Raw genomic sequence first — 27117 nt, forward strand, 5'->3', positions numbered from 1 at the left:
GGTGGCATCAATTGCACACAGTGATCAAGAATGGTCTCACATGCCAGAAAGAATGTGTATGCATTTGCCTCTATAATTGTTCAGCTGGCTGAAACACCTTTGCTATTACTCGTAAACCCTAATTTGAAGGAATACATATAATTGAATTAATTGCACAATTGCATAGATTTCAAAAAGAAGACAAATGTTTGAGAGTTTTTTTTAAATGTAAAAACATCCTTTTTCGTGTTGTAGCAGTTTGAGGTTATGTTAACCTTGAGTTAGGTCCTATATTTGCTTATAATGACCTTTTGCTAATCTTCTTTCATTTCCTTATCCGTTGTATCTCTCATTACATAATGCTATGGATTAGAAAGCCAGAGAATAGGGCTCTGCATTTATTCTAGATCAATGCTATGTCTTTATTGGATTTCTCTGCAGAGTAGGCGTCTGCTTTGGATCTGGTCCTTGAACATCTAGTGAGGGCCCATTAGATTAGATAGCAATACTTTCATATCTTAAACAGTTCGCATGTTTCAGAGCATTTGAGGGGAAGTGTGCAGTTTCTTTGCTAAACAGCTCAGGGATGCCTTGCTCATAGTTTATTCTCACTGACTTCTGAGAATAAACCCAGAACTCTGGGTAGCTGAGGGAGAAACAACCCAAAATTTTTACCCAAGAACAGACCAGACTGATGCAGTTCTACATGCTCAAGTGCAAGTTTGAAGGTGTGAGGTTCTAGGGAGCAGGCAGGAATCTGTGAGCTTTTGTCCCTGCTCTTGAGACTGGTGGGTATTGAAGTTGGAAACACAGAAACAGAGTGAGTCAGAAGGGGCCTCCCGGGCCATCTAGTCTGACCTCTGGCACCAGCCGGCTCCGCTCACGACATGCCCACCATGTGGACGTCCAGCCTATCCTTGAACACCCTCACTGACGGGGCCTCAACGACCTCTCGTGGAAGCCCATTCCACACCCTCGTGGTCCTGACTGTCAGGAAGTGCTTCCTGGCATCTAAATGGAACCTTGGCTCCCTGAGCTTTGCTCCATTGGAGCCCGTCCTGCCTTCCTCTGCAGGGGAGAACAGGTCTCTACCCACCTCCGTGTGACACCCCCTCACATACCTGTATGTTGCCAACATACCCCCTCTGAGTCTCCTCTTCTCCAGGCTGAAGAGACCCAGTTCCCGCAGTCTCGCCTTATACGGCATCTCCTGCAAACCAGCCACCTACTTTGTGGCCCTGCTCTGCACTGACTCTAACCTGGCTATATCCTTCTTGTAATGAGGGGCCCAAAACTGAACACAATACTCCAGTTGCAGGCGCACCAGAGTCGTATAGAGTGGTAGTAGTACCTCTAATAAGTTCATGCATTATAGGTTGAAGTAAATACTGAAGTAAGTCTTTTTATCCTTAGCCATTTGCTCTGAGGAACTTCCTTCTCGGAGCCATTTGGCAAACTCCTCCTCTGCTTAACTAGCTTTTCTTCATAAAGAATTAGCAAGGTAGATACTGCGTCTGGTCCTGAGTAAGGCACAGGGAGCGAGCTTCCTTCCGTTACCAGTAATTAGTTTCTTTGGTGAATTACTTGTCTTTTTACTTTCCAAGCCTCCACAGCAGCCTTATGTGACATTATTTATTTAAGCAATTTTGCGGTGAAGCCCACAGCAGTTTCATAAATTCCCAAAATGGACTCATGCATCCAAAGAGACTGGGCACATGTGCTGTATGGCTTTCTGCTTGGAAGAGTCTTTCTTTGGCAGACCCACCTCCTAGGAATTTGAGAAAGCCCTCCCTACAACACAACTGCCTGGATTTGCTCCTGCACAGCATGAAAGAGGCAGTTATTCTTGGTGTGCTTCCGAGAGCCAGCGTGACCCCAACCTTTCAGATGAGGACTGGGAGGGCTGGGAAACAAGAAGTGCAGACATATTGATGGTGGAGCAGAGAGAACTTATCTGAAGGCTGCTATTACCCAGATGTTCAGCCATTCAGCCAGACTTTGAGAACCAACAGGGTTTGGAAGTATAGGGAGGGAAATGGGAGAGGAGCCAGGTCCAGTCTCTGGCCCCAATGGTGCAGTGTAGGGAGAGAAGGGCTACACAATCAGAGGGCCTGTGTAGGTGCAGGAGGCTAGCCCTTCTCCAGAGGGGCACATCCAGAGGGGTGAAGCTCAGGGTTGCTGAAAAAGAGGGTTCTCCGAAATAGTTTCTCGTTTGGGTTCAACAAACACTATTCATGCACTGACACTCAGCTTCTTGATGGCTATAGCTGTTGATCAGGAATAAAGCACCCTTAAGCAAAAAGACTGTTGTTTGAAAGGAAATAAGAGGGCACCCAGCTGCCAACAGCTCCTACCTTAGGATAGGTGGCACTGGCCAGTCCCATGCCATGACCCTCTTGTAATTTCTTAGTCCATACTTCAGTAGTTCAGAAATTACTATCGTCTTGAAAGCAGGTGCCACATTTCTTTCCAGAGGTTCCAGAAGTGGATTGTCAGCAAACTTGTTTGTGCTGCAGTTTGACAAAACTTTCCTGCGCATGGTTATTCCCTGAATGTCCAGTCTTCCTGCAAGCCTGCCCTGTACGTATTCAGCAGGCCATGAAAACATACTCTTTGGGGAGACCCACCTGGAACCTTCAGGAAAGGCAACTAGTTGGGCTTCAAAATGTAGTAATGGAGCAACCCCAAGGAGAAATTCTGCTCACCATTTACTTTTTCTTCAACTTACCTGCCTATCTGTTCTTCGTCGTGGCCTCTGTGCATCACACATATGGATGCTGTGCCTGCACAGTGCCTAGGCTGGAAGATTAGAAAGCTAACGGTTTTTGGCAGGAAAACTCTGCTCCCCTCCCCCTTCATGGTATAAATAGAGCGGAGTGTCCGCCATTTTACTCAGTCTTTGCGACCGCCGTTTGCTGTGCCTCGTGCCTGTTCGTGTCTCGCTATAGATCTGTGCCTCTTCGTCGTTTTTTGTCTAAACCCTTCTTCTCTTGCTCCAAGTTTGTTCTTCTTCCCGATTCTTTCCAATTCTTCTAAAATTCTCTTCTCCCTATAAAAAAAACAAACAAAAAAAAAACCCCCCCAAAATATTATCTTACCCTCTATACTGTCCCCTTTTCTTCATTTTCCGCGATGGCACAGCGAGCGACATTCCACAAATGTATTGAATGTGGATCCAAAATGTCGCCGGCCGATCCACATGATCTGTGCCTCCTCTGCCTCGGCGAGGGGCATAGAACCGACAAATGCGGTCATTGCTTGGCATTTACCAAGCAAGCGCAGAAAAACAGGGAGAATCATCTCAAGAAGCTCCTATGGGATCAGGCATTAATGCAGTCTGTCCAGCTGCTCCTGCGGCCTGGCTCCTCGTCATCCGCGCCTCCTCAGCGCTCCTCCTCCACCATGAGCGCTCCGGCGAAGCGTCCTTCCTCGACCTCTGCCAATCCTCCGCAGGGTCCTTCAGACGAAGGCGCCGCTTCTATGGAGGCTCAGTTGCTGCCTTCTCCCCCGGCTAAGAAGCAGGAGAAGCGTAAACATACTGGTCTGGATAAACCTTCCACCCATAAGAAGTTGAGGAAGGAGAAGATGGACAAGCCCACTCGCGAGAGCAAGAAACCTGATCGCCCAAAACACCGGGGCTCAGGCTCATCGGGCTTCTCGGTACTGACCCCCTTGGGACAGGCCCTGCAACTCGTTATGCAGGTGACTCCACTGGGATCCCCCAGGCCAACCACTCGGCCTGAGAGCGTGCCTCCTCAACAACAGGAGGAGCCGCTTCAGGAGTCCATCTCTGATGGCGAGATCAGAGACTCCCCACCGAGGGACCACTCGCCAACACCTATGCCTCCAACTGAACCTCATGTGACCTCACCATTACCTCCCAGATGTCCAGCCTTTCATCCGAACATCGAGATGAGGATTGGCTGATCCCGGGATATGGTGCTCCCCCTGGCTGGGGTGGTTATCAGCCATATCCCTACTTCCCTCGGGATTGTAGATCACCATCGGTCCCGAGAGACGCACCATCCACCTCCAGATGTGCGCAGACGAGGTGCCCAACCTCCCCTGAAATTTCCTCCTCCTCTAGCGACCCGCCGCGCTACATGGAAGACTCCGAGGACTCGGAGGTCGACTCCACATCCCCCGATGTGGCTGTCGCGTACCAAGGGCCTGCTTCACCTGACGAACCGCATGTGTCTTTCACAGAGCTCATGTCCCGCTTTGTTCGATTGCTTGAAATTGAAGCTCATCAGCAGCCAGGCCCTTCCATAGATCGGTTTTATGATGTCATTTGGGGAGAGCAGTCCGCATCCATAGCCCTGCCGCTTATAACCACACTCCGCCAGGCTATGGTCCAGCCCTGGGACCAACCGGCCCAACCACAAGCTACCTCCCGCAGGTATGAGGCCATGTATAGAGTTCGTGACAACGACATTCCCTTCCTGCTCCGTCACCCGAAACTGAACTCTCTTGTGGTTGAATCCTCCCAGGGCAGGGAGTCCAAGGGACATACCGCTCCTTGGGACAAGGAAGGGGGGAAAATCGATATGCTTGCGCGCCGAGTCTATGCGGCCTCTGGGCTTGGTGTACGCATATCGAACTACAAAGCGACACTGGCACGTTACCAGTACTTTATCATGCAGAAGCTGGATAACATCGCTTCCTCCCTTCCAGACCACCAAGCGGACCTCGCCAGGGTTTTCATTAAAGAGGTGATGCAGGTGGCAGTGCAGCAATTGTCTACTGCTCGTCATCATGTAGACACCGATTCAAGGGCCCTCATCAATGCTATCTCGTTGCGCCGGCATGCGTGGCTGCGCAACTGTAATTTCCCTGAAGAGATGAAGCGCAGAATCGAGGAAATGCCATTTGATGGTACCGGTCTCTTCCATCAGAAGACCGACTGCAAATTAAAGGCGATTCACGAATCACGCCTAACTGCGCACCGCATGGAGCTCCCACAAAAACGTAAGTAGCAGTGGCCTCGGTCTTCCTACCGGAATCAACCATACTATTCCCGCCAGCAGAACTACCCTCGCCAGCAATACCAGCAACGGCAGTGTCGGAGACAGCAAATGCAACAGCGTTTTTCCCAAGGCCATCGGCGCTTTGATACCGATAAACACCCACGTTGACGGCTTGGGCGAACCATTCTCTCTTTCCCAACACCACCTTCCCTTCTCCCTTTTGGGAACCAGCTCCAGGGCCGACTCCCCATTTGGGAGTCCATTACATCTGATAGGTGGGTGTTATCTGTCATCCAGTTCGGATACAGGATAGAATTCTGTGTTATCCCTCCTTTGAGCCCGATCTGCTTCACACCTTCTTCATCGGTGCTACGCGACGAGGTCTCCCAGTTACTTCTCAAGGGAGTGATTTGACAGTTGTCCTGCTCGGAAGGATTGCATGGATTCTATTCCAGATATTTTACGGTCCCGAAAAGGGACGGTGGTCTTCATCTGATCCTGGACTTACAAACTCTGAATAAGTACATCAAACCAAGGAAATTCTGGATGACCACTTTGCAGAATATCCTTCCATTATTGAAAAGAGAGGATTGGTTCGCCTCACTGGACTTGAAGGATGCTTATTTTCATATTTCTATCCATCCTTCACACAGACGCTTTCTACGTTTTACTGTTGGGTCCGACCTGTTCGAGTTCAATGTCCTACCTTTTGGCCTGGCCACAGCCCCTCGAGTCTTTAAGAAGTTTATGGCGCCGGTATGCGCACACTTGAGGACACAGCGAGTACAAATATACCCATAGTTAGCCGACTGGCTAATCGTCTCGCAATCCGAACAAGGTCTCCTGTCTGATATACAAGTGACCTGAGCTCTCCTCGATGCGCTCGGTCTCTGCATTAACCGCGACAAATCGTCCCTTATTCCCACACAGGTCATCGATTTCATCAGGGCACGACTCAACTCGATGCAGGAAAAAGCGTTCCTTCCACCGGAACGTCAGAATGCCTTATGCAGCCATATTCATCGGATTCAACTACACGGAATGGTCCCAGCCTTATCCATTCAGAGACTACTGGGGCATATGGCTGCTGCGATTGCCATTGTCCCATATGCCAGGCTGCGTATGCGGCCCGTACAACTGTTTTTCAACGCTGCCTTTCAACTGCAACAAGATCCTGCCACAAAGCCGATTCGGATCCCGTCTGCAATCCTTCACACTCTAACTTGGTGGACTATCTCAGACAACCTGTAGATCGGCGCTCCGTTTCGACCACCTCAGCCAACGACAATCTTGTACACTGACGCATTCCTCCTCGGATGGGGTGCGGCATGTTCGGGACTTTGGGTCCAAGGTACTTGGAACCAACAAGAAGCGAAGAAACACATCAACTTCCTCGAACTTCTGGCTGATTTTCAACGCCCTCAACGCTTTCGAGACTGTGCTATGCCATCAAGTTGTCCAAATTGCATCAGACAACATAGCGGCAGTTTTCTACATCAAGCAGGGGGGCACAAAATCCCCATCCTTAGCACGCCTATCGATGGACATTTGGGACTGGTGCATACCAAGGAACATCGTGCTTCTGGCAGTTCACCTGGCTGGAACTGACAACATCGAAGCAGATACGCTAAGCAGACAGATGTCGACAACCCACGAATGGGAGTTGGACAAACAAATTTGCGAGAAACTCTTCCGCTTGTGGGGTTATCCGGACGTGGACCTGTTCGCCACCCGAGAGAACAGCCTATGTGCCCTATACTGTTCCAGAGCGGGCGTCGGACCAGGATCGATGGGGGACGCTCTTATGATCCCTTGGAGCAACATGACTTTTTATGAGTTTCCTCCGATCCCACTTCTGACAAGAGTGGTGGTAAAAATAGCCCAGGACAATGCCACAGGGATACTAGTTACTCCGTGGTGGCAGAGACAACCTTGGTTTGCCACTCTCTTGCTGCTGTCCAGAGGAACGTCCATTCATCTGCCAACTCTCCCGCATGTGTTGACGCAACAAGGAGGAGCAATCCGTCATCTGGATATACTCTCTCTGTGGCTGACAGCATGGCGGATCACCTGATTCATGCCACTGAGTTGGTACCGGTGACACCTCTCCCTACGGATGACTTTACTCAACAGGCGGTGCATGTGGCCCCAACTTCGGATTCGACAGCAATTGCCACGGTACCGATGCCCACGGACCGGGAAATTCAGGAGATTCTCGAATCTGCATTGAGACTGTCCACTCGACATTCCTATGCAGCTAAATGGAAGAGATTCTCCTCTTTTGCAGAGTGCCATTCTTTCTCTCCTGGAACGGCTTCAGTCACCAGTATCTTACAATTTCTCTTACAATTGCATCATGAGGGACTCAAACCATTATCTATCAAAGTTTATGCAGCCGCTATATCCCATTATCGTGGCACTATCCACGGCTTATCAGTCTTCTCTCAACCGCTGGTTTGGCGTTTCATTAGGGGACTACAAAATTTACATCCGTCTATTCGCCCTGCCATGCCAACGTGGAGTCTTTCTGTAGTGCTCCAAGCACTTACCAAACCACCCTTCGAACCCTTGGCAACTGTGGATTTACACCTGGTGTCATGGAAGACTGCTTTTCTCGTAGCAGAAACATCAACACGGAGAGCTAGTGAAATTTGTGCTCTCCGCATAGATCCACCATTTCTGAATTTCCATAAGGAAAAAGTCGTCCTCCGAATGGATTTCTCCTTTCTACCCAAGGTGGCCACACTGTTCCACCTGAGTCAGGACATCATTCTGCCGGCATTCTTTCCATCACCATCGACTCCGATAGAAAGTGCTATACACACGCTTGATATTCGCCGTTGCTTGGCCTTTTACAGATCCCGCACTGAATCTTTCTGTACTACTAATAGACTTTTTGTTAAATACTCCGAGCGTGACAAGGGATCACCGATACCATCTCAGAGACTCTCTAATTGGATCATCCAGACTATTGTCTTGGCTTATCAGCTATCGAAAATAGACTTACCTGTCTTTCCAAGAGGCCATTCTACACGAGCAGTAGCGACTTCGTCCGCATTTGCCACAGGGGTTTCGCTGCAAGATATCTGCAAAGCTGCGACTTGGGCTGGTCCATGTACTTTCGCCAAGCACTACCAGCTTGATGTACGTGCCAGACAAGACTGCTCTTTCGGTAGAGCTGTTCTCTCATCCATTCTTCGCTGACGACACCTCCCTCCTCCGACTGTGGTAAGCTTGCGAATCACCCATATGTGTGATGCACAGAGGCCACAACAAAGAAAAGCAGGTTGCTTACCTGTAATTGATGTTGTTCGAGTGGCCATCTGTGCATTCACACAACCCACCCGCCAGCCCCGCTCGGTGTCGGTGAGTGGATATCGTTTTCTCGGTACCGTACTATAATTTGCATTGGTACTGCTGGGTTATGTTGCTAGGTGGTTATTGTTCTCGGTACCGTACGATAATTCACAGCGGTACCGTTGGGATGTAATTGTGCTTCTCATTACTTTTATTCTTAACCTCTAGAGGGTGAACGTGCGGTCTTCAAGACTGAGTAAAATGACGGACACTCTGCTCTATTTATATCATGAAGAGGGAGGAAGTGGAGTTTTCCCGCCAAAAACTGTTAGCTTTCTAATCTTCCGGCCTAGGCACTGCGCAGGCGCAGCCCCCAGATGTGTGAATGCACAAATGGCCACTCGAAGAACATCAGTTACAGGTAAGCAACCTGCTTTTTTGGGGGGATGCAAGTACACATAGTATCACTCATCTTCCTTGCTTTAGGAGGGCTAGATTCTCTAGTCTTTTCTAACCATTTTGCCAGCTACTAGGAAATTATTAAAGGCAGAGAAGCCACTGTGCAGCAAGCACATTTCAGCTGCCTTAGTTGGTGCTGCTGCCAAGGACTTGCTGATCTGCAGTGTCAAATATGGGGCCTTTCCCAGAGCCTGTGGGCCTGAAGAGGTAAGCCACTCCAAGTGTCATTCCCTCCTGTAGCTGCTGAGGAGAAGGAGTCTGCTTCCTTCTCAATTTAAAAACAGTCGGATTGGAATATGTGACCCACTCCTTTTAATGAGCATTTGTTTAGGATACTGTCTTCCTGATTGGTATTTAGATGACTTGGAGACTTCTTGTATTGGCCAGGATGGCTCCCTGCTGCTCACTGTGTAACTTGCTTTTAAATGTGTAGTTCTTCAGTGTGCAAAGTTGGTTGGTAAATGAAATGGTGCACTTGGTTGGTGTAGCACTTCTGTATAGCCCAGCAGGGGCTTATATAATACAGGATGATGAAACTTAGTTTTTACTTTTGAAGTCAATAGAATATTACAAGATCCCTGGCATTTGGCCATTATTCTTTGAAGACTGCTGCTTTTTCAAGGCAGCATCATGTACATCTGTCTTCCATACATCCTCTTGAGAACAAATGAGCTGAGTGGTAGAGGTAACTCTGCAGCAGTACAGAATAGGATATGTTAGTTACATCCTGGCCTGCTGCTATAGTGTAAACTGACATGATGCCACTTATTGTCACTTGCAACATAATCACTGTCGTTAGGTTTTCTTTATAGATGCGTAGGCCGGTCCTTGAGACTTAATAGTAATATTGAATAAGCCCTTTTTTGGCACCTGTGACTTTGTTCACCCAAGAAACACAGCATATCAGGTTTCTCTTTGTAAAGCAAAGCAGTAGTAGCATTTTAATACTGCAGGTTGGATGTACAGCAGTATTCTGACCATGTTTATGCAAAAGCAAGGTCTGCTTGTGATGGATGTCCAAGTAAGAGTGCTTATGAGTGCAGGCACATGTTTGATTCAGCAGCACATATTGTACTACTTCTTCTAATGAGTCAAGCGAATGAACAAAATGCAGAAGGTGGAGCTAGTAATTTTAGCGGCTCCTATATATTACTCGCTTGGGAAACAATCCTGTGTGCTGTAGCTGAGGATCAAAATACATTTTGGCTGACTTCAGTTGCTGCTGTGCTTATGCCGGGCATGGTGTCCATAACCCTTCAGACTCCACATGTGCGATCAGATTTTGTGCCCCCACTTCCCCCCACCCCCTTTGCTGTGTTGTGCCTGACTTGGGCCTATCATTAAATTTATGCCATATGCGTTCAGATTAGGCCTGTGGGTCTTGACTCTGCACTTGTGGACCCTACTGGAAATCCAAAGTGGACAGGCCAACATCAAGCATGGCCGGTTGGCAGGATTACAGTCTTCCATGTACGTACACTGTGAATATCATCCTAGAAATCGGCGACCCAGGGAGGTTGTGAGCTGAACCGGAAGCGTTCAGAATGCAGATGGACAACTCTCTGAGAGGGGTGGGTCAGCTTTGAGTCTTACATTGGGCAGGGTGTTGGACCTGAAGGCCTTCTTTAAATGCTAAACCACATTTTGCCTTCATTATGTGAAAATAATGAAATAAGTGTGTCTCAAAATAATCTGATTTAGAATTTTGGGATTAGTATAAATAGACATATGGAAATGTATACCTGGAATGCATTTCTTGAATGTATGAATCTGCTGGCAGCCAATCACATGGGCATCTTTCTTCCCAATTCATGGAGAAACTCCCTTTGCGCGCACATGTGATATTTTCTTGGTGCTGTGGGGGTGTGGTGCGGCTGCTTGGTTTGCTTGTGGGTGTGCTTCCATGAGCATCACCAGTTTGCCATCTGTGAAACTGGTGGGGGGGTTGTGCTTTGAGGGGTAAATATGTAATTTGGTATTTGTAGCTCAGATGCCACTATCACATGCTTTACTGAATTTCTTGGCCAAATTACATATCTAAGCCTCATCTGTTGCATTCTTGAATGGCTGTTTTAACAGAAAACAGGAGTGTTCAAAAAAGTGCTTTTTTGTTTTGGAATTCAGAGCCCTTTCTCTCTGTGTGTCCTTCAGTTCTTGGGCAAATTATTTTTCTTTTCTATGTACCAGTTTGGCTTTAGGAAGTAGGTGTTTTGTAAATGCCCACACCTACCATGGCAGTCATTTTGTGAACTGAAATATTTCTCCCCACGGCAGCCATTCATGAATGCATCCATGACCCTCTCTCAGAATTCTAAATATGCCCCCATGACAAGCAAAATGATTGAGACCTGTCCATGAATGTCCAGGGATCTGTGGCTACCTGGTGTGTGCAGTGGATCACTCCAAGCACCCAGGTCCAGTGAACAGTGCACACGCACAGTGGACTGACCCTGCACCTTATAAGGCCAACAGCTCAGGTGCGATGTAAACATGCAAATACACATAGGTAGTTCATCTTTGATGACCCTGAAAAGTCTTCCTTTTTCCATTTTCTCTTCCATTATTGTTGGAAACAGTCTGCTTTGCGGTGTGCCTTTTTGGCTCTCTCCTCACTTTCATTTCTGTGTAGTCCAAATTCTGGGCTTAAGGAAGCTCTTGAGACTCGAGAAGCCCAACTGTGAAGTTTCCAATCTTGTCTAACAAAGCTGACCAGTGGAACGGAGCTAAAGCTGAGGCAGAGGTTGTTTATATGCTCTAATTTCTGCCTGTAAGCAGGGTGGGGCTGGCACTGGGCTATTTCAGACACGCAAACTGAGAGTTGCAAGAAAGTAGATCAAGTTGTTTTTTAAAATTTTAAACCCACATCAGTTGGGTTGGGGAACTTCCTGATGTTTGGTCTAGCAGGTTCAGGAGTTGTTAAAACAGCACATTTCGCTTGTGCCTTAAAAAGCAGTATTTTGGACGCTCTTTGCAGCTTTGCTGTGGCTGTGTTTAGTGTCTAGGTCTTAGAAGCAAAGTATTAAAAAATCATAACTCCCTGTGATTTGCTTAAGCGTCTAATAAAGGTGGGTCGTCCCCCCCATATCTGATTTTGGTAACTTGGTTGTTCTCCACTGCTTCAAGAAGAAGCCAAATGTTGCTTAAGGATTAGCAATTAAGTGAACGGTAGGTAGTCCTTGCTGTAGGAAGCTGTATGAGAACAAACAATGTGGGAGTTACACAGAGGTTCACTTGATTGTAGCCAGATATGTCAGCTGCTGTTTTTTCCCTCCTAAGATTGCAAGGTTAACTTGTTTTGCCAGAATGAAGTTGCAACCCATGTTGCTACTTCTAATTAGAGCAACCTAGAGGATCTGCTTTCACGCCCACTTTCTCTCTAGCCTGGATTTAAAAAGGTATTTAATCTGTAAAGCCTGCCGCCAGGGCTAGTATAGCCAGAATAGCTGTGTTTGGTTTCTCTTCTTGCAAGTAGCAGAGCAGCAACACTGTGTAGGAAGGAAGGTGCTGCCAGTGTGGTTAGAGTGCTGGGCTGGGGCTCAGAAGATCTGGGTTCGAGTCCCCACCCAGCCATGGAGCTCACTGGGTGTCTCTGGGCCAGTCTCAGGCACTCCACCCAACCTACCTCACAGGGTTGTGGTTGTGAGGATAAGATGGGGAGGAGGAGGAGAATTATCTAAGCTGCCTTGAGTTCCTCGGAAGGAAAAATGGAGCACTGTAAATACAAATAAGGAAGGAAGCAAGAGAACAATGCCAAGAGGAGGTAGTGTGGGAAACGTCAAAATGGGGGATGTGAACTGTGTCCATTACACAACTGTCCTTAAATGTGACTTACAGTTACCAGTGATTGGCTAGTCATTGACTGGGTTTTCACAACATGATGAGTTGTGTAGGTTATAAGCCATAGTGGGTGTGTTCACAGTGTGATTTATAAGCTATTTCAGCTGCCCATGCTTGTTGTGGGGTTTATTTAACCCCTGTGGGTTGACATGCTATCTGGGCCCAGATGCTACTTTTCTTGTGCCTCATCATAACACAGCAAGAGTAGGAAATCAGGCTGTGTGTGTTCTTGCAGGCGGCTTGCTTGGCCAAGCTCTGCCGGACAGCAGGATATGCTCAGTCTGCCCAACCCTGCCCGCCATCAGATGCTGCTGCACCAGCCGGGCTCTGTCCCCTGCTCCGGCTTCACTTTTTCTCCATAGCTGTTCATGCCATTCACTTTGCCATGCATTGGCAAGCCTCCCATTTTTCCTCAGGATTTTCTCACTCTTCCTGGCACTATCATCTTGGGGCTGGGAACCTGTTTCTGAGCCCCACAAAATTTCATTTGCATCTGCCTGGAAGGAAGCATCAGATGGGGTATTAGCCATCAAAGCACTCGTAGCAGCCCATTCACTGGATTTTTGTAGGGGAGTTGGTAACTGCTGGTTATCCTCGTTTGCCAGTCTGCAGGCATTCCATGGGCATGAGGACCCCCCCCCACTTCAAAGGGTGGCTCCCACACCCAAATGCACTTCCCTAGTGGTTTCTAAAACGTATGCTTTGCAAGGTTATAAAACTTTCAAACTTGGGATGGACACCTAGCAGGATAACAATTTCCAATTTCAGGGTTGTACAACTTTGCAAATTGTCGTTTCAGGTGCTAGGAAAAAATAAAGTTTTACATGTAAGGATCATCATTTGCAGCAACACACTTTTTTGTGGGGAATGGGGGGAATAATATTTTTATGGCATCCCCTTGGCAGGTGAGGATAACACAGCACACAAATCTGCCCCATACTAAAATCCCCATGTTCTTCTCATGGTCACAGGAGAATTGGATTAGAAACCCTGCCTCCTCCCACTGAACAATGGGGCATGGCTGTAGCTGCTGCCATAGCCAGGCTGCTTAACCCCAAAGTGAAATACTCCTTCTGCACTCTTCTAGTGACATATTCAAATTGTTGGCCTGCAAGGCAGGCCTGGGGATGATCTTTAAACATTAGTATCTGTTGATTCCCATCCTTCATTTTTGCAAGTATCGGATATTCATCTTGCACTGGACACTGTATTGACCTGCTCAGTAGAAGCTCACAATGGACTGTCTTTCTGGTGTGCTTGTAGCATTAGCCATATGCTCAGGTTGCCCCCCCCCCCCATTCATTGGGATTTGGGGAGCTGGGATGCACAATGGAGGAGCCCTGCTTCCATGGACATTCCATGCTACACACAGGATAGGGCCGAGACTTTGCTCAACCCACAAGGGCTGCGGAGGTACCTCTGATGAAGGGGCCCTTCCCCAAGGGTGCTAGCTCCCCTAGGGTGTGATCAGAGCCCCCCACTATGCTGGTGAAAAGAAAGATGGAGCTTCCCCCATTGTACATACCAAGATAATTTTGCCCTGGCAGCTGTCTGCAGCCGCATCCTATCAGCCTGGTGTCCTGGAAGGCATCTCTGTGCTCGATGTACCTCTGCTTGAGAGACGTGCTGTGTTACTCTTCCCCGTGTGTGTAAGACGTTCGCCAGCATTGCTCGGAATGCTTTCCCCCTCTCAGGTTCCCACACTGTGATTGACAGGGACCTGCAGACACCCCCCAGTTCCTGGCGAGGGCAAGCGAGGCCAGAGTAAGTTTCCTCCTCCTGCCCAGTCGTTCCCTCCTCTGTGCGGACGTGCTGCAGCCAGAAGCAGAAGTGCTTTCCAGGCCACTTACAGCATGGACCCCACAGGTGAGGCCTCGCGCCCACTCGTCTCGCGGGAGCATGTGGCACAAAGCGCTGTGTCTGAGGCACAGGGGGCGAGTCCTGAAGGCCGTGCTGTCGTCCCTGAGGCGCAGCAGGCCTCCGTGCTCGGCCTGGGCTAGCTAATGAGGCCACTGCAGGACGGCCCCTGGCAAATCTAGGAGTTGGGGGCCCTCTTCTTGCGGAGCTGCCCTGGTAGCGTGGATAGTTGTCACTGTCGTACCCACATCTTCTCCGAGCCCGGTGACCTCGCCCTCCCTGGATCTGCCATAGAAGAGTCAGGCAGCAGGGAATGGGGAGGGAGCTGCTGCTGCAGCAGCAGAGGTTCCTGTGGGGCACTGGGCCAGCACACCTGGGTGGATCTCATGCCTGAATGAGCTGGTGTGTCCTCTTTGATGCTGTGCTTTGTAGAAGGTCGTCTATTCTTTACTCAAATTTACACTAATTCTTAAGTGATAGAGATGTCTGCATCGTGACACCAAAGCAGCAGTTCTTGGAAGGCTGGCAAGGGTACCAAATGCAAATAGGGGTGAAACACAGGAAACCAGGAAGGCAAACGCTTTGGTGTTCTGAGAGGGTAGGAATGTTTCTGTGGATGATGGAGACTGGGTCAACGGGAGAGCAGGGAGATGGCACAGAGGGAGGGAATGGGCTGCTGTTGCCATTGTGAAATGCTTGAAGGCAGAGAAGGAAGCTGGTCAGGGTGGAATTGGAGGAAACAAGGTGACAGAAAAGTACAGCTTCACCAGGCTCTGGGGAGCAGCTGCAAGAATGGCAGCTGGAGTGATGAACGGGAGGACATGGCAGGTGGGACCAAGTCCTGGGTAGGAATTAAGCTGCAGTGCATGGGTAAAATTCCAGGGGGGTTACTATGTTGTGCAAACCTGCTTTGTTTGAACTTTGCAGGTGCCGTTAGTGAAAGGGAATGTAAAGGGTTCACATATGTCGTGTACTAGTCCTCCCCAACCTGGTGCCCTCTGGGTGGGTTGCACGTCAGCTCCCTGGCCAATGGCTATGCTGACTGGGAATGTAGGCGTTATGGTCCAACACATCTGCTACCAGTGTCACGTTGGCACCTCACCAGAGTCCTGGCGTTTTGTAGTATTGCTGAGTGCCATAGAAAAGCAGTGCCTAAGTCTGGCAACCTGGCACCTCTCAGACATTCTGGTCTGCAAGGTTCTGTAAGCCCTGACCATCCCCCCTGGGGCTAACTGGAGTTGTAATGCAGAAACATCTGGAAGGCACTTGGTTGTCTGCTTCTGGTTTAATCAATTTAAGGTGCATGTTTAAATGTTTGGAAGAACTGCCTGAAACAAATACTGTTTAATAGCTTGGCAAAAATGTTCTCTGATGCATGCAATACAGCTATCCGTTTTTGGATTAACATTGTTTTTCAGAGTTGTTTTAACTGCAGCTTTTTTGTGCGCATTGATTGTGTGCTTAGCAGTTTGATATACTGGCATTTAAATAAAAATTCTACAATTGCTTTTTTTCTTTCCTTTTAAATATAACATCTGGGTGGTTATATGGTAGTTTAGTGTGTTGTCTGAACCCAGGAGTCTTCCCACAGGGTGGCTTCCAAACAACCCCAGCAAGCCATGACTTGTAGGGTTTAATAAACCCATTGTGGCATATTGTGTTGTCAGAAGCCAGACAATAAACTAAGCAGTGGTCAAGTCAAAAAACTAGAGAGCCCCTTGGCAGTAGGGAAAGGCTCCCCTCAAAGTCCCAGAAATGTAGTAAGGCAACGTACTACAGCGAGTCATGTCACACTGCATGCCACCTGACACTGTGTGTGTGTGTGTGTGTGTGTGTGTGTGTGAGAGAGAGAGAGAGAGAGAGAGAGAGAGAGAGAGAGAGAGAGAGAGAGAGAGAGGATTGCAGTAGCCCATTAATAGTGGCTTTCTTGGTCCATTTTTGGGGCATCTGGGAAGGAATCTCCCATGATCCTGAATGGCACTTTGGGGGGCTGCCTCGGACTGCTGGCTATTTTTTAACTCAAATACCCCTCCCTTTCCCTTTGCACTTGTGAAAGTATGCTTGAGAGACCAGGCTTCATGGAAAGGGTCCGTTTCCTCAGTCTCCTGGCTTCCTGGGGGAGCTCCACCTACCAGGTGCCTTTCCCAAGTATTGGCAGTCTTCTTTAAATCATGAGCCTTGTGCCCCCCCCCCCCCCGGACTCTCTCAGGTTTTACTACTTCCCCTGGTGCTATCCTTGGGAGAGTGTCACCACAAACCCAACTTTTTTACAGATTCCTGGGGCTTTTTAAAGTGACCCTTGTGCTTCTGTGATATTCACACATGGGAAAATGACAGCACCCCCTAAGGGACCTTACCTGAAGGGGTACCTTCCTGCCCATCCCAAAAAATAGTGCATGGTTGCTGCAGAGTTGCAGCAGGGCAGGTACACTGTGTCCATATGGTTAAACGTTGAGGGCAAATTATGATGTTGTGGCTCACTGCTAATTATTTTTTCAGACGTTTTAAAAAGCGCAGTGTGGCCGAATCCTCAGTGCTGTGCCAGGGTGGCCCTGTGACCCTCTTCCTAAATGTGGATAGCACAGTGGCTCTCTCTTACATGCCATGCCATGGCCAGTGCCTGGTGGCTTGAGGCGGCAGGCCTGTCATGTCCCCTGGGCTATGGAAGGAGGACTGAGGAGGAGCAGGAGCGGAGGCGGAGGCCCACGACCCCTGCTGTGCGTGATGGGCAGGCACAGTGGCGTCTGAACCAGGGTGCATAGTTAAAATGCCTGAGGGGGTTAATGTGATGTGCAAACCTAGGCGACATCTGTGGACGTTTTCAATCCAGAAATTAGCCATTTCTGATTGACCAGCCATACACACGTGCACATACTCCAGCCTGGCTGCAGCATGATTCAGTTGTGTTTGTGCCTGGGTTCCATGGCTTGCCAGTAGACTTCTGCTGCAAAGATCAAGAGGCAAAGCAGATCGTTCCAGCAGCTTTATCAGATGTCACTTGCCACCTGTTCTGCTCATAGCTATACTGCTCCCAAATAATTTCCAAATGGTCAGCAGGTAATCAAGTAGTCTGCAATTACAAGCTCTCAAACTACATGTAAACAGCATTCCCATTTGGATTTTTCTCCTCTGAAAGTTTCTGTCTCTGGAATATCAGGAAGGCCTGGAGGAATGTTGTCCATGGGATTGCGATGGGTCGGACACGACTTCGCGACTAACAACAACAATACGTTTATGAAACTGAGGGTACTCTATAAAACAGAACAAGAAAGAAAATGTTATAATGTAGTTACCATAGTAAGCCAGTTAACAGTTTCTGTGAATTTCCATGGTGAAATTTAATTGTTGCTGAAAAGGAGCAAATTTAGCTTTTTAAAAGCTAACCCTTTCAGCTTCTGTTGTGTTGCACCTGTAAGATTTGGCAGGAAACCACCAATTCCTTTGCTCGTGCTGGAAATGTCTGTGGTGTGGCTTCTGGAGTGACCGTGGAAGTTGGTGCCTGGGCTCCATGAACTTGCCCACACCTGTCCTTGCGGCATTTTCTGTGGCCAACATGATGAGCAGGGGATTGGACCAGAGCAGTTGAAGAAAGGGGAAAAACAAAGTTCCCAGTTAGCTCCCAAGGCTGAAAAAAATGCACCCAAGTTGAGGCAACGATCACATAAACTCGGGCTGCCAATTAAAACTTTCACCTACTGCATGTAAGAGCTGGAGGTAACGCTAGCCTTTGCTAAACTGCTGAGTTGTTAAGGAATGTGTTAGAATGTTCCAGATGATCATAAGTTAAATGAGCCCTAGGCCTAGAGACTAAAAGGGTAGGGTGTACAAGAGGGAGGATGCATGGTGTCACAGTGAGAGTTGACTGGCACAACTGTGAGGGAGGTGGAAGAAGTGTGAATGAGGCATGGACATGTGATTTTCTTCTGGTAGCTTCTAGTTTTAACCTAATTATGATTTGTACTGTTGTCTCTGAACACGTCAGTACTTTTTTTTTCCAAAAGGAAAAGAAACCACATAATTAATAGTAAAATACAAGGTCTGGCTGTTGCTAATGAGATCACTGGGTTCAGTCCATATTTATACTTAAAAGTAGGCCTGTTGAAACAAATGGAACTTAAGTTAGTCGTAACTAATACGGCTACTGTTGTTTTCAGTGGATCTACTCTAAATTTGATTAAGAATGGGTACAAGTCACTATGTGCAATCGAAATCTGTCACACCTGGAAGGCAGAAGCCACCTAATTCCAGATATTTCCTTGCTGACTGGCTGGTTGCATTGCCATGTTTGGGCTGCTTATCAAAAATTTAACAGTAAAGAGCAGCTGCTGCTGTTGACTTGTACAGCCCCAGGACTCAATAGCTTTCAGCACATCCAAGGACAACATACTGTTTGTAATTTGGTAGTATTGCAGGTTGATGATTAATCTATTTCTGTCCCCTAAGGCATTCATTAAAGCAGCATGAAAATATATAATACTTTTAAAATGAAATTTCAAAACAAATGTGCAAAACACATGCTATCTGATGACACTGATAGATTGACTTGTAAAGTAATCAATAAAATAAAACACATTTGTAACATCAGAATGTGACCTGCATTCTCTGAAGCAAAGTGGATTGTTAGCTTTATACGAGGTATCCAGTTATAACTAAAAGAATTAGGTTTTTATGAGTTTGAATGTGTTTTGGTTTAAAAAAAAATATGCTTAGCACTTTAATTTTAAAGAATTTAATAGCTTTTAAAGTTGATAGGCTCTTAAACATTCTGTTTCCCCCCTAAACCAGCTTTGCCCATATTCCCCAAACAATTCCTGGCCAGGCAGATTCAAAACATACTTCACGCCGATTGGCTTCCTTGCACTCACAGTGCCACTGTGTTGGCATAATGGACTTTTTGCGGGAAGCAGAAAATGTGGAAAAAGCAGAGAAAAAACATCAGAGGGTTACAAATGGGAGATGATGTCATTTGGACCTCCATAAAATTCAATGTTTCAGGCATCTCGACTGTACAGTAAAAGCCTCAGCTAGAAACACTCAAGGGCTAAAGAAGGAACAAATGCAGAGGGTCTCGGCAAATATGATGCTATTACCGGCAGAGTGCTGTTCACATCCCTTTGTATTTTTGAATGCTTGTGGGATACTTGCTCCTATTCAGAATAGGGCACACTCCAGTGATATGTATACCTGGAGAATACCTGGGGGTTGGTATGTCATCCAAACACAGATGAAATGCTAAGCCACAGTCAAGCCAAAAGGCTACCGTATTTTTCGCTCTATAAGACGCACCTAACCATAAGATGTACCTAGTTTTTAGAGGAGGAAAAAAATACTCTGAATCAAATGGTTTACTAAACTATTTAATAAACTATAACAGAATACAGTAATACCGTATTTCAGCCTCGTAAAGTGAACAGCAGTCAACAGTGGCATTAAGAACTATCATCACTGTCATTAACAAAAGAGAGACTTTAAAGTTCGAGTACTCTTCTAGTTTTCATTGAACCCATAGAACTCATCATCACTAGAGTTAGAATTTATGAAGCTCTGTTGCTCACAATCACTGACATCACTTTCTTAGTCAGTAGTGGAATTATTGAAGGAATCCACAATCTACACCAGTTATACAAGAGCTGCTGCAGACAATTCAATAACAAATCTAAAAAAGCCAGTAATGTCCATGCTGCCCTACTAGTAAATAATAGAAAAAAACTTCTGACAAAAAATGAGATATTGTATGGTAAATCAAACACACAGCGTACTAAGTAGCCTTTGAAGAATAAACTTCATACATGAAGGTAATGCTGTTCAAATATCCACTGATCCTAACAAAAATGTATCTGATCAACTAACAGATAACTGATCCATGGAAAGCTTCCTGATAATCACAGGCACATTCCCCATCGCTTCCCCATGGGCTTCATTAAAAGATGGGTTGCCATTTGAAAACACACACCGACCTGTGATTAACAGCTCTTACCTGTGCCAGAGGAGGGGGGCAGAGCAGGGCGTGCCAAGTGTGTGCCGGCCAGGTGGTGCCATGTGAGGCCGGCAGTGTGCCGGCGGTGGTCTTCCAGGCGGCGCGGCAGCAGGTCTTCCCAGGTGGTGGGGGTGAGCAGTTCCTGGGCGGTGGGGATGTGTAGTCCGTCTCTCTGTGCGGCCGGCGGGTTAAAGGCTGCGGCGGCTCCTCCGCATGCCTCCCCCTGAGCGGCACAGGTCTCACCTGCACCGGTGGGGGGGGGGCAGAGCAGGGCGCGCCGAGCGCGTGCCGGCTAGGTGGTGCCACGTGGTGCAGGCGGCCAGCAGCGTGCCGGCGATGGTTTTTTCCAGGCGGCGCGGTGGCAGCGGCAGGTCTTCCCGGGTGGTGGGGGTGAGCAGTCCGTCTCTTCATGCTCTCCGTGCAGCCGGTGGGTTAAAGGCTGTGGCTCCTCCTCCACATGCCTCCCCCTGAGCGGCACAGCTCTCACCTGCGCCGGAGGGGGGGGGACGGAGCAGGGCGCGCCAAGCACGTGCCGGCCAGGTGGTGCCATGTGCTGCAGGCGGCCGGCAGTGTCCCGGGTGTCGGGCACACACACATTCGCTCTATAAGACGCGCAGACATTTCCCCTTACTTTTGAGGGGGAAAAATGTGCGTCTTATAGAGCGAAAAATACAGTATATAGCAAGAATGCAAAAAGGGGTGCCCACCGCTCACGGGTGACCCTGTTCTGCCAGCACGGGTGGGAATGTGTGTGGGGAGCTGCCAGGCCCCGCTGCATGTCACCCACTCAGCCCTGATGGGTGTTGGGGTGGCAGCACATGGCAGGGGAAGGGCCACCAGTTTTGCTCCCTCAAGAGGAAGTGAGGCCTCTGTACCACTGACGCAGTCCTTCCAGCTGTGACTTTGGGTGGGAAGTAGCTACTTGGCCTGCTTCCTTTCAAGGATACCAATTGGAAGACTGAGCTGCAGGGTGGAAGTCCTCCACTGTGTCCCATGATCCATTGAGAATTTTAACTACAGTGCATGGTTAACATATCCAGCGGGTTAAAAGTGTCACCTGAAACCAGCCAACAAGTGCTTGATTCAGGTTGCAATAAAACCATAAACAAATCAAAGTGCAGTAAATGAACCTGATAGAATATAGAATAATGAATAGGAGAACTTCCTAAAATTAAAGAGCAGCCTCAATATGTACAGGCTTGGTAGAACAGCAGTTTTTAACCAGCCTTCTAAAGAAAGGCCAAGGAATCCAACCTGACTTCTGAGAAAAGGGATCTCCTTCATCAGGATGCTGCAGAACAGAAGTCCTTGCTGTGGTTCTATGTCGACTTCGCTGGTTCAGGAACTGGGCCATGTAGCAGGGCCTCTGGTGAAGACCCTCAGTTCTGAGCAGGTGCAGGCAAGAGGAAATAGTCTCTTAGGTATTTGGGTTCCGGGTGGATTTTTAAAGCTCCAAAATTGAAAACCAGACCATTGCTGTGTAATTTATAATTCGTATCTTCAGGACTTTGGGAGAAAATACCCTAATTGTACAGGAAGGTGTTTAAAAACAAAGAAGCTCAGGGTCCAGTAGAAATGGCCAGGCATTAAGTGCTAAGAAGAGCAACAGATCTGTACTAAATCCTGGTTTTGGCATATTCAGACCTGACAGTCTTCAAATCTTGAGGCTGCCAGAGTCCCTTGAGATTCTCTGAAGGCACCTCTGAGCTGTGCCAAACTCTTCCTGCTCGCTACTGCCAAAATTCATTTATGCTTGGAGTTAGCGAGAAGCAGACAGAAATGGAAGAGCTTTTAGGGTAGGAAATGCAGTAGCATGTGCTGCAGCTGAGAAAGACAGTGAAGCTGGACTGCTGAGACTGCCAGCGTGCTGTCTGTATCTATTTTGAGAGTTCAGCTCCCAGAAGGCTTCAGTGCGTGGAACTCATCATCTGATGGCAAATGCCTCATGACATCTGGTGCTGCAGCTGGAGAGAGGACCGCTACCTCTCAAGAGTGCAGCTGTGCACTCGTTTTGCTTAATTAATTGCACGAGGACAAGCAGAAACAAAAAGCTAGCAAGTACAAAACACATTGCACAACGGCCTCTAAAGTACAACAGCTATCCCGCTAGCTGAAAATGAGCCTATGCGTCACACCTCTCCTCGCCTTGTAAGATCAAGGCAGGCTGGTAAGCAGAGACAGGACTTCGTCCCCAACTTTGGAATGCTTTCTGGAAGGAAACTCAGCTGGCACTCAGTTGTTATCTTTTGTTTCAGGAGAGAATGCCTGCTCTTGCTTTATTGGTCGGTCTTTGAGCTTTTGGGATAAATCGAGAGCCTTCTCATTTGGGGAAAAATGTCTTGAATTCCACTTGCAAACTCCTGAGAAAGTGTGTTCTTCATCTCCTTTTGGTTATTTAGAAACCATGTCTTGCTGCACATATTTTAAAAGCTTGTTCTGTAAAGATACTTGATCCAGTACAGTTTATCTTCATGTAATAGGACGTGGTATAAGTATCATCCTATATATGCTTCTAAAAAAACAGCATTTATGAAAGCCATGAAAATACATTTATCCCCTCTCTTTCTCTCTCTCTCATTTTAGTGAATGAAATAATAGGACGAGACATGTCTCAGATCTCCGTGTCCCACGGAGTGGGAGTAGCCATCCATTCTCCACATACGTGCTCTGCATCGTTGGAGGCAGGAATATCGGATGGAGTTTAATAACAACTGAACTTGTGATTGAAGTGACCCAGAAATCTTCGCACTTTTCCTCTGAATGATGCTTCACCCCCTCTTTAGATGTGCTGTGCTTCCGACTTTGTGGCCTTGATGATCCAGACAGTGGATCCTTAAAGAACTGTTTTGGCAGGGTGGGGAAGGGGTTGTACTTCTAATTTAGGAACACAGCAATCTAATTTTAGCTTTTTAGGATGCTGAAAAAGAATCTTTATAAGAAATGGACACAAAGAAGCAAGACAAGCTACTCTGACCTTGAAAAAAAGATACCAATGAGCTTTGCTTGTTTTGTGCATATAGTAGACTTCTTTTATATTAAGTGCTTAATCGTATGGAGAAATTTAGTTTTGCTCTCAATATGCACATTTCTGAATGTGGGGATTTTTTTAAAAAAATACACATCTTCATATGCTGCTTTTCCTTAGGAGAGAGATTAGGATTGTAATAGAAATTTGTACACCTTTGAGTGGGAGGTCTTTTTGAAGAGCCTTTAAGCTTATGTTGTTTAAAAGAGAACTTTTTTATAATCAAATCTTCCAGAGACACAATTATACCTGTCATCTTAAGCCAATGCCTTTGGAAGTCTTGTGTCTAGAATATTATTAGCATTTTCTTTGGATTTTTAGGAAGCAAAGCCAAATAGGTCTGTGTTCTTCATACATTAAAACCTTTGGTAGGCTGCAAAGAGACCATTCCACCATGAAAATATTGGGATAGAAATGACATTCCAAAATCTAACTTTTATGACTTTGTAATCCATGCTAGCACAGGCCTCTTTTAATAGAAACAGCTTTGCTTACTCAGATCAATTTCTAGAAATGCTCATTTTTAAAAGGCAATTAAGGTTTTTGGATATATACATAAAATGGCATGCTATAAAGAGACATTTTGGTCAGAATTATTTTAAATTAGGGTTATCGCCACTGTTTTCAAATCCCTCAGGTAGGGGTTTTCTCTCAAATCATGTTTTATTTTTCTGCTAGAACTGATTTTTATCTCTTGTTACTCACATTTGCATCTTCAAATGTTTCTCACGGCATTGTGGCACTTGTGTTCACAGGCATTTCTCCTCTGTGATGGGGTGGATAGCATGCATCCCCCCAGGGGGCTTGGGCTGCAGCTGCGGTCGTCCCTCATTCATGGGGATTGTGTTGGGGGTGGCAGGCCAGGCCCTCTGGGGGAACACAAGTAGTGCACCCCTGATCTAAGGAGTCCCAGTTATAGTAAAGGGAATGTAACAGGTTTGACAGGTCATTGGAATATATTGCAGTTAATTGAACAAGTCTTGCAGCCGTCACACTGTAACAGAGTCACCAGTGCCGCTAACAAAGACAGCTTACTGTAGTTGGCAACAGTCGGAGGCACAATCCACCGCAGGCACCTCCAAAACCAGTGGGGCTTGCGCCTTCTGCAATGACTTGCACTTCCAGCAGCCCACGCCCTCCAGGAATAATGTTTACAATGATGCCTTTGCATTCTCAGGCCTCTCTGAATTAAGGGGGCGGAGGGAACCCCAAGAATGGAACTGCAGCTGTCAGGTGGGGCACCATTTCATGTTTGTATTTCTCACGGCGGCTTGTCTGATCACAGAATTTGGCTGATACGAAATCCAGATGTTTAAGATGAGATTCCCAATAGTTAAAGGATTTCTTTTGAACTGTTTTAGTCAAATGTTGCTGCAAAAATTGGAAAATCAAGCTTATTCCACTTGAGCTAACCACGTGGAGCAGGAGGCTGTAGATTGGAATGGACATTAAGGCTGCAATCCAAAGTGTGTTTAGGGAGAAAACCAGCCTAGTGCAACCCATGCCGGGAACTGAAGCCTTTTTTCTGTGTTAACATGCATAGGATCCTGCCCTAAGAAGATTTGCTTTAAAAAGCCATGGGGGTAAGATAAAACTTGTCCTGTTGAGGGGGTTTTTCCCCTTCAGTGTATTTGCATTGTAACATAAGGTCTTAAGTGCAGCTGAAGTTTTGATTTGTTGGAAGGACAGAAGCAAGATGGGCTTTTAAGTCACATATCGGACTTTAAAGCCTGGGAACTCTCCAGCAACAATGAATGGGAAACCCAGTGCACTTTAAGCAGTCTTCCCTCCTGTGAGAGCACCATTTTGGTCTTCAATTTACGTAACCTCCCTGTTGTAAAATAAAACATAGCAGGTTCAGGTGTGTTTGCTCAGTTTCGGAACTGAACAGTGCCTGTCCTTTTTAACCACAACAAAGCAACTCCTATAAAGTTTAGAATTAATATTGAAGCATGGTAATTTTAGATGACTTATCAAAGCTAATGTGTGGGTGTTTTGCTAGGACCTGCATTGCAAGTGCAGAAAAGTAATTTGTCATCATATTCTTGTTGCAACTAGGGGGTTTCACATTTGGGAAGCCCTTAAATTATGCAATGTTATTCCTCCCCCCTCCCTTCTTCCAGACAGGTCTGCATTTTCTCTTGAGATATGTAACATTCTCATTTGTTCTGTGATTTTTAGAATGTCATGTATAAAAATTAGAAATCAAAGGAGCAGCTCTCTCTCAATTGGATAAGGTGGTCTCTCTAGTGTTTCTCTGCTAGCAAATCTGTCTTCTGTTCATTGAGTCTGAACAGTTTTAAAAGAAGCTGAAGTATGGCTAGTTACACTGTAGCACTTCTCTCCTTTTTAAATAATCCAAGCCTTCTATGTACATTTTGTGGCGGCAGGGGCAGCTGTATTAACAGTTTTCACTCCTTTTAATGGGTCTGCAGTAACCGACGGTTGCAGGGCGATCTCATGTCTCAGAGCTTTCTGTACTCTGTGGGGTTTCATGGTCCCTGACGGGGTGTGGCACACCCTCTTCTCCCTTCTAGGTTGTTCTTGAGTAGTTTGGATTTATATTGTAGCTAAAATGTGGGAACCCAAACAATCCCGAGTTGCTATGCACTAAGTGAGCAATCCACCTAGTACTGCAGTATTACAGCCTCTCTCCATTTCAGCAAGATTTGCATAGGAGCCCCTTGTAAATGCCTTCTGAAAACTCTGGAGATTTTGCAGCAGCGGAGCTGGTGGATTGTTCACAAAATCTTCTGATGCCTTTAAATACCTTGATGCCTGTAGACGTAGAAATGCTTTCCTATTTAAAATAAAAATATAGACTTTGGGTACTAAAATGGTTGTATTTGCCTTGTAAAAGCTTCAGTACAAGGGTCTTAATTTTATTTTATTTTTTGCTTGTGTGATGCTATAGTTAAGACTGTTAATCTTGTATAATGTAGTGGATATAAAAGCACACGATCTCCATTGACTATGCAACTTACAATTTTCAGCAGCGGCCTGTGACTGGCTTCTACCTTGCTAGCCTCTCTCGCCTCCAGATCTACAATTGCTTTCTATGCTGGTGTCCAATTTTTAAAAATATGATAGGAAGCCCAAATAAATTAACATCTTTTGGAGTAAGATTGGAGGCTTTCAGACGAGGGGGCAGTCAGTGGCCCATTTGATATGGGTTGTAAAAGTAGTTTTAGTTTTACCAAAGTTTGACCACAATCTGGCACCTATTGTAATAAACTGTCCATCAGAAAAATGGAACTGCCATCCTTTATAAACCAAAGATTAAAAATGAAGAACACAAATTTTGTTTGAATCCAAACAAATCTTGGAAAACTCTATTTTTGATACGCAGAATGAATGTCATTCCTTGAGGTTTGGAGATTGTTCAAATTGAAGTTTTATATTTAACTATGTGGGACAATGATTTAAGACTAAAGGTTACATTCTAGATGTTTACAGAGCCTTGTATTGTAATTTCATGTACATTTTGTGTATTAAACCTTTTGTAAGTTATGATTGCAGTGCTTACATGCAGAAGTACAAAGGGAAAGACATGCATTTTAGGCTCTTGAATCATAAGTGTTGAAATAAACAAGAAAAGTCATACACGTGTTTCTTCACTGCATACTGTTTTGGGAGGCTTTTGCATGTTTTGGCATGTTTCTCTCATTCCCTTCTTGGTGCTTGTTAAATTTAAAGTTACATGTTACATTTTCCACTGA

The 27117-nt window shown here is 46.5% G+C and overlaps 1 protein-coding gene across 1 annotated transcript in view; it reads left to right on the forward strand.

Annotated features, from left to right (window-relative positions):
- NFATC3 (nuclear factor of activated T cells 3) overlaps nucleotides 1-26999 on the forward strand; it is an 85326-nt gene extending 58327 nt beyond the window's left edge. Inside the window, exon 10 of the mRNA XM_044434347.1 lies at nucleotides 22957-26999. Coding sequence (XP_044290282.1) covers nucleotides 22957-23078 — 122 coding nt within the window. The 3' untranslated portion in view covers nucleotides 23079-26999. The remainder of the gene's footprint in view (nucleotides 1-22956) is intronic.
- The last annotated feature ends 118 nt before the right edge of the window (nucleotides 27000-27117 follow it).

Source organism: Varanus komodoensis, unplaced genomic scaffold (assembly GCF_004798865.1).
Source record: "Varanus komodoensis strain SLA01 unplaced genomic scaffold, ASM479886v1 scaffold27, whole genome shotgun sequence".
Lineage (NCBI taxonomy): Eukaryota > Metazoa > Chordata > Lepidosauria > Squamata > Varanidae > Varanus > Varanus komodoensis.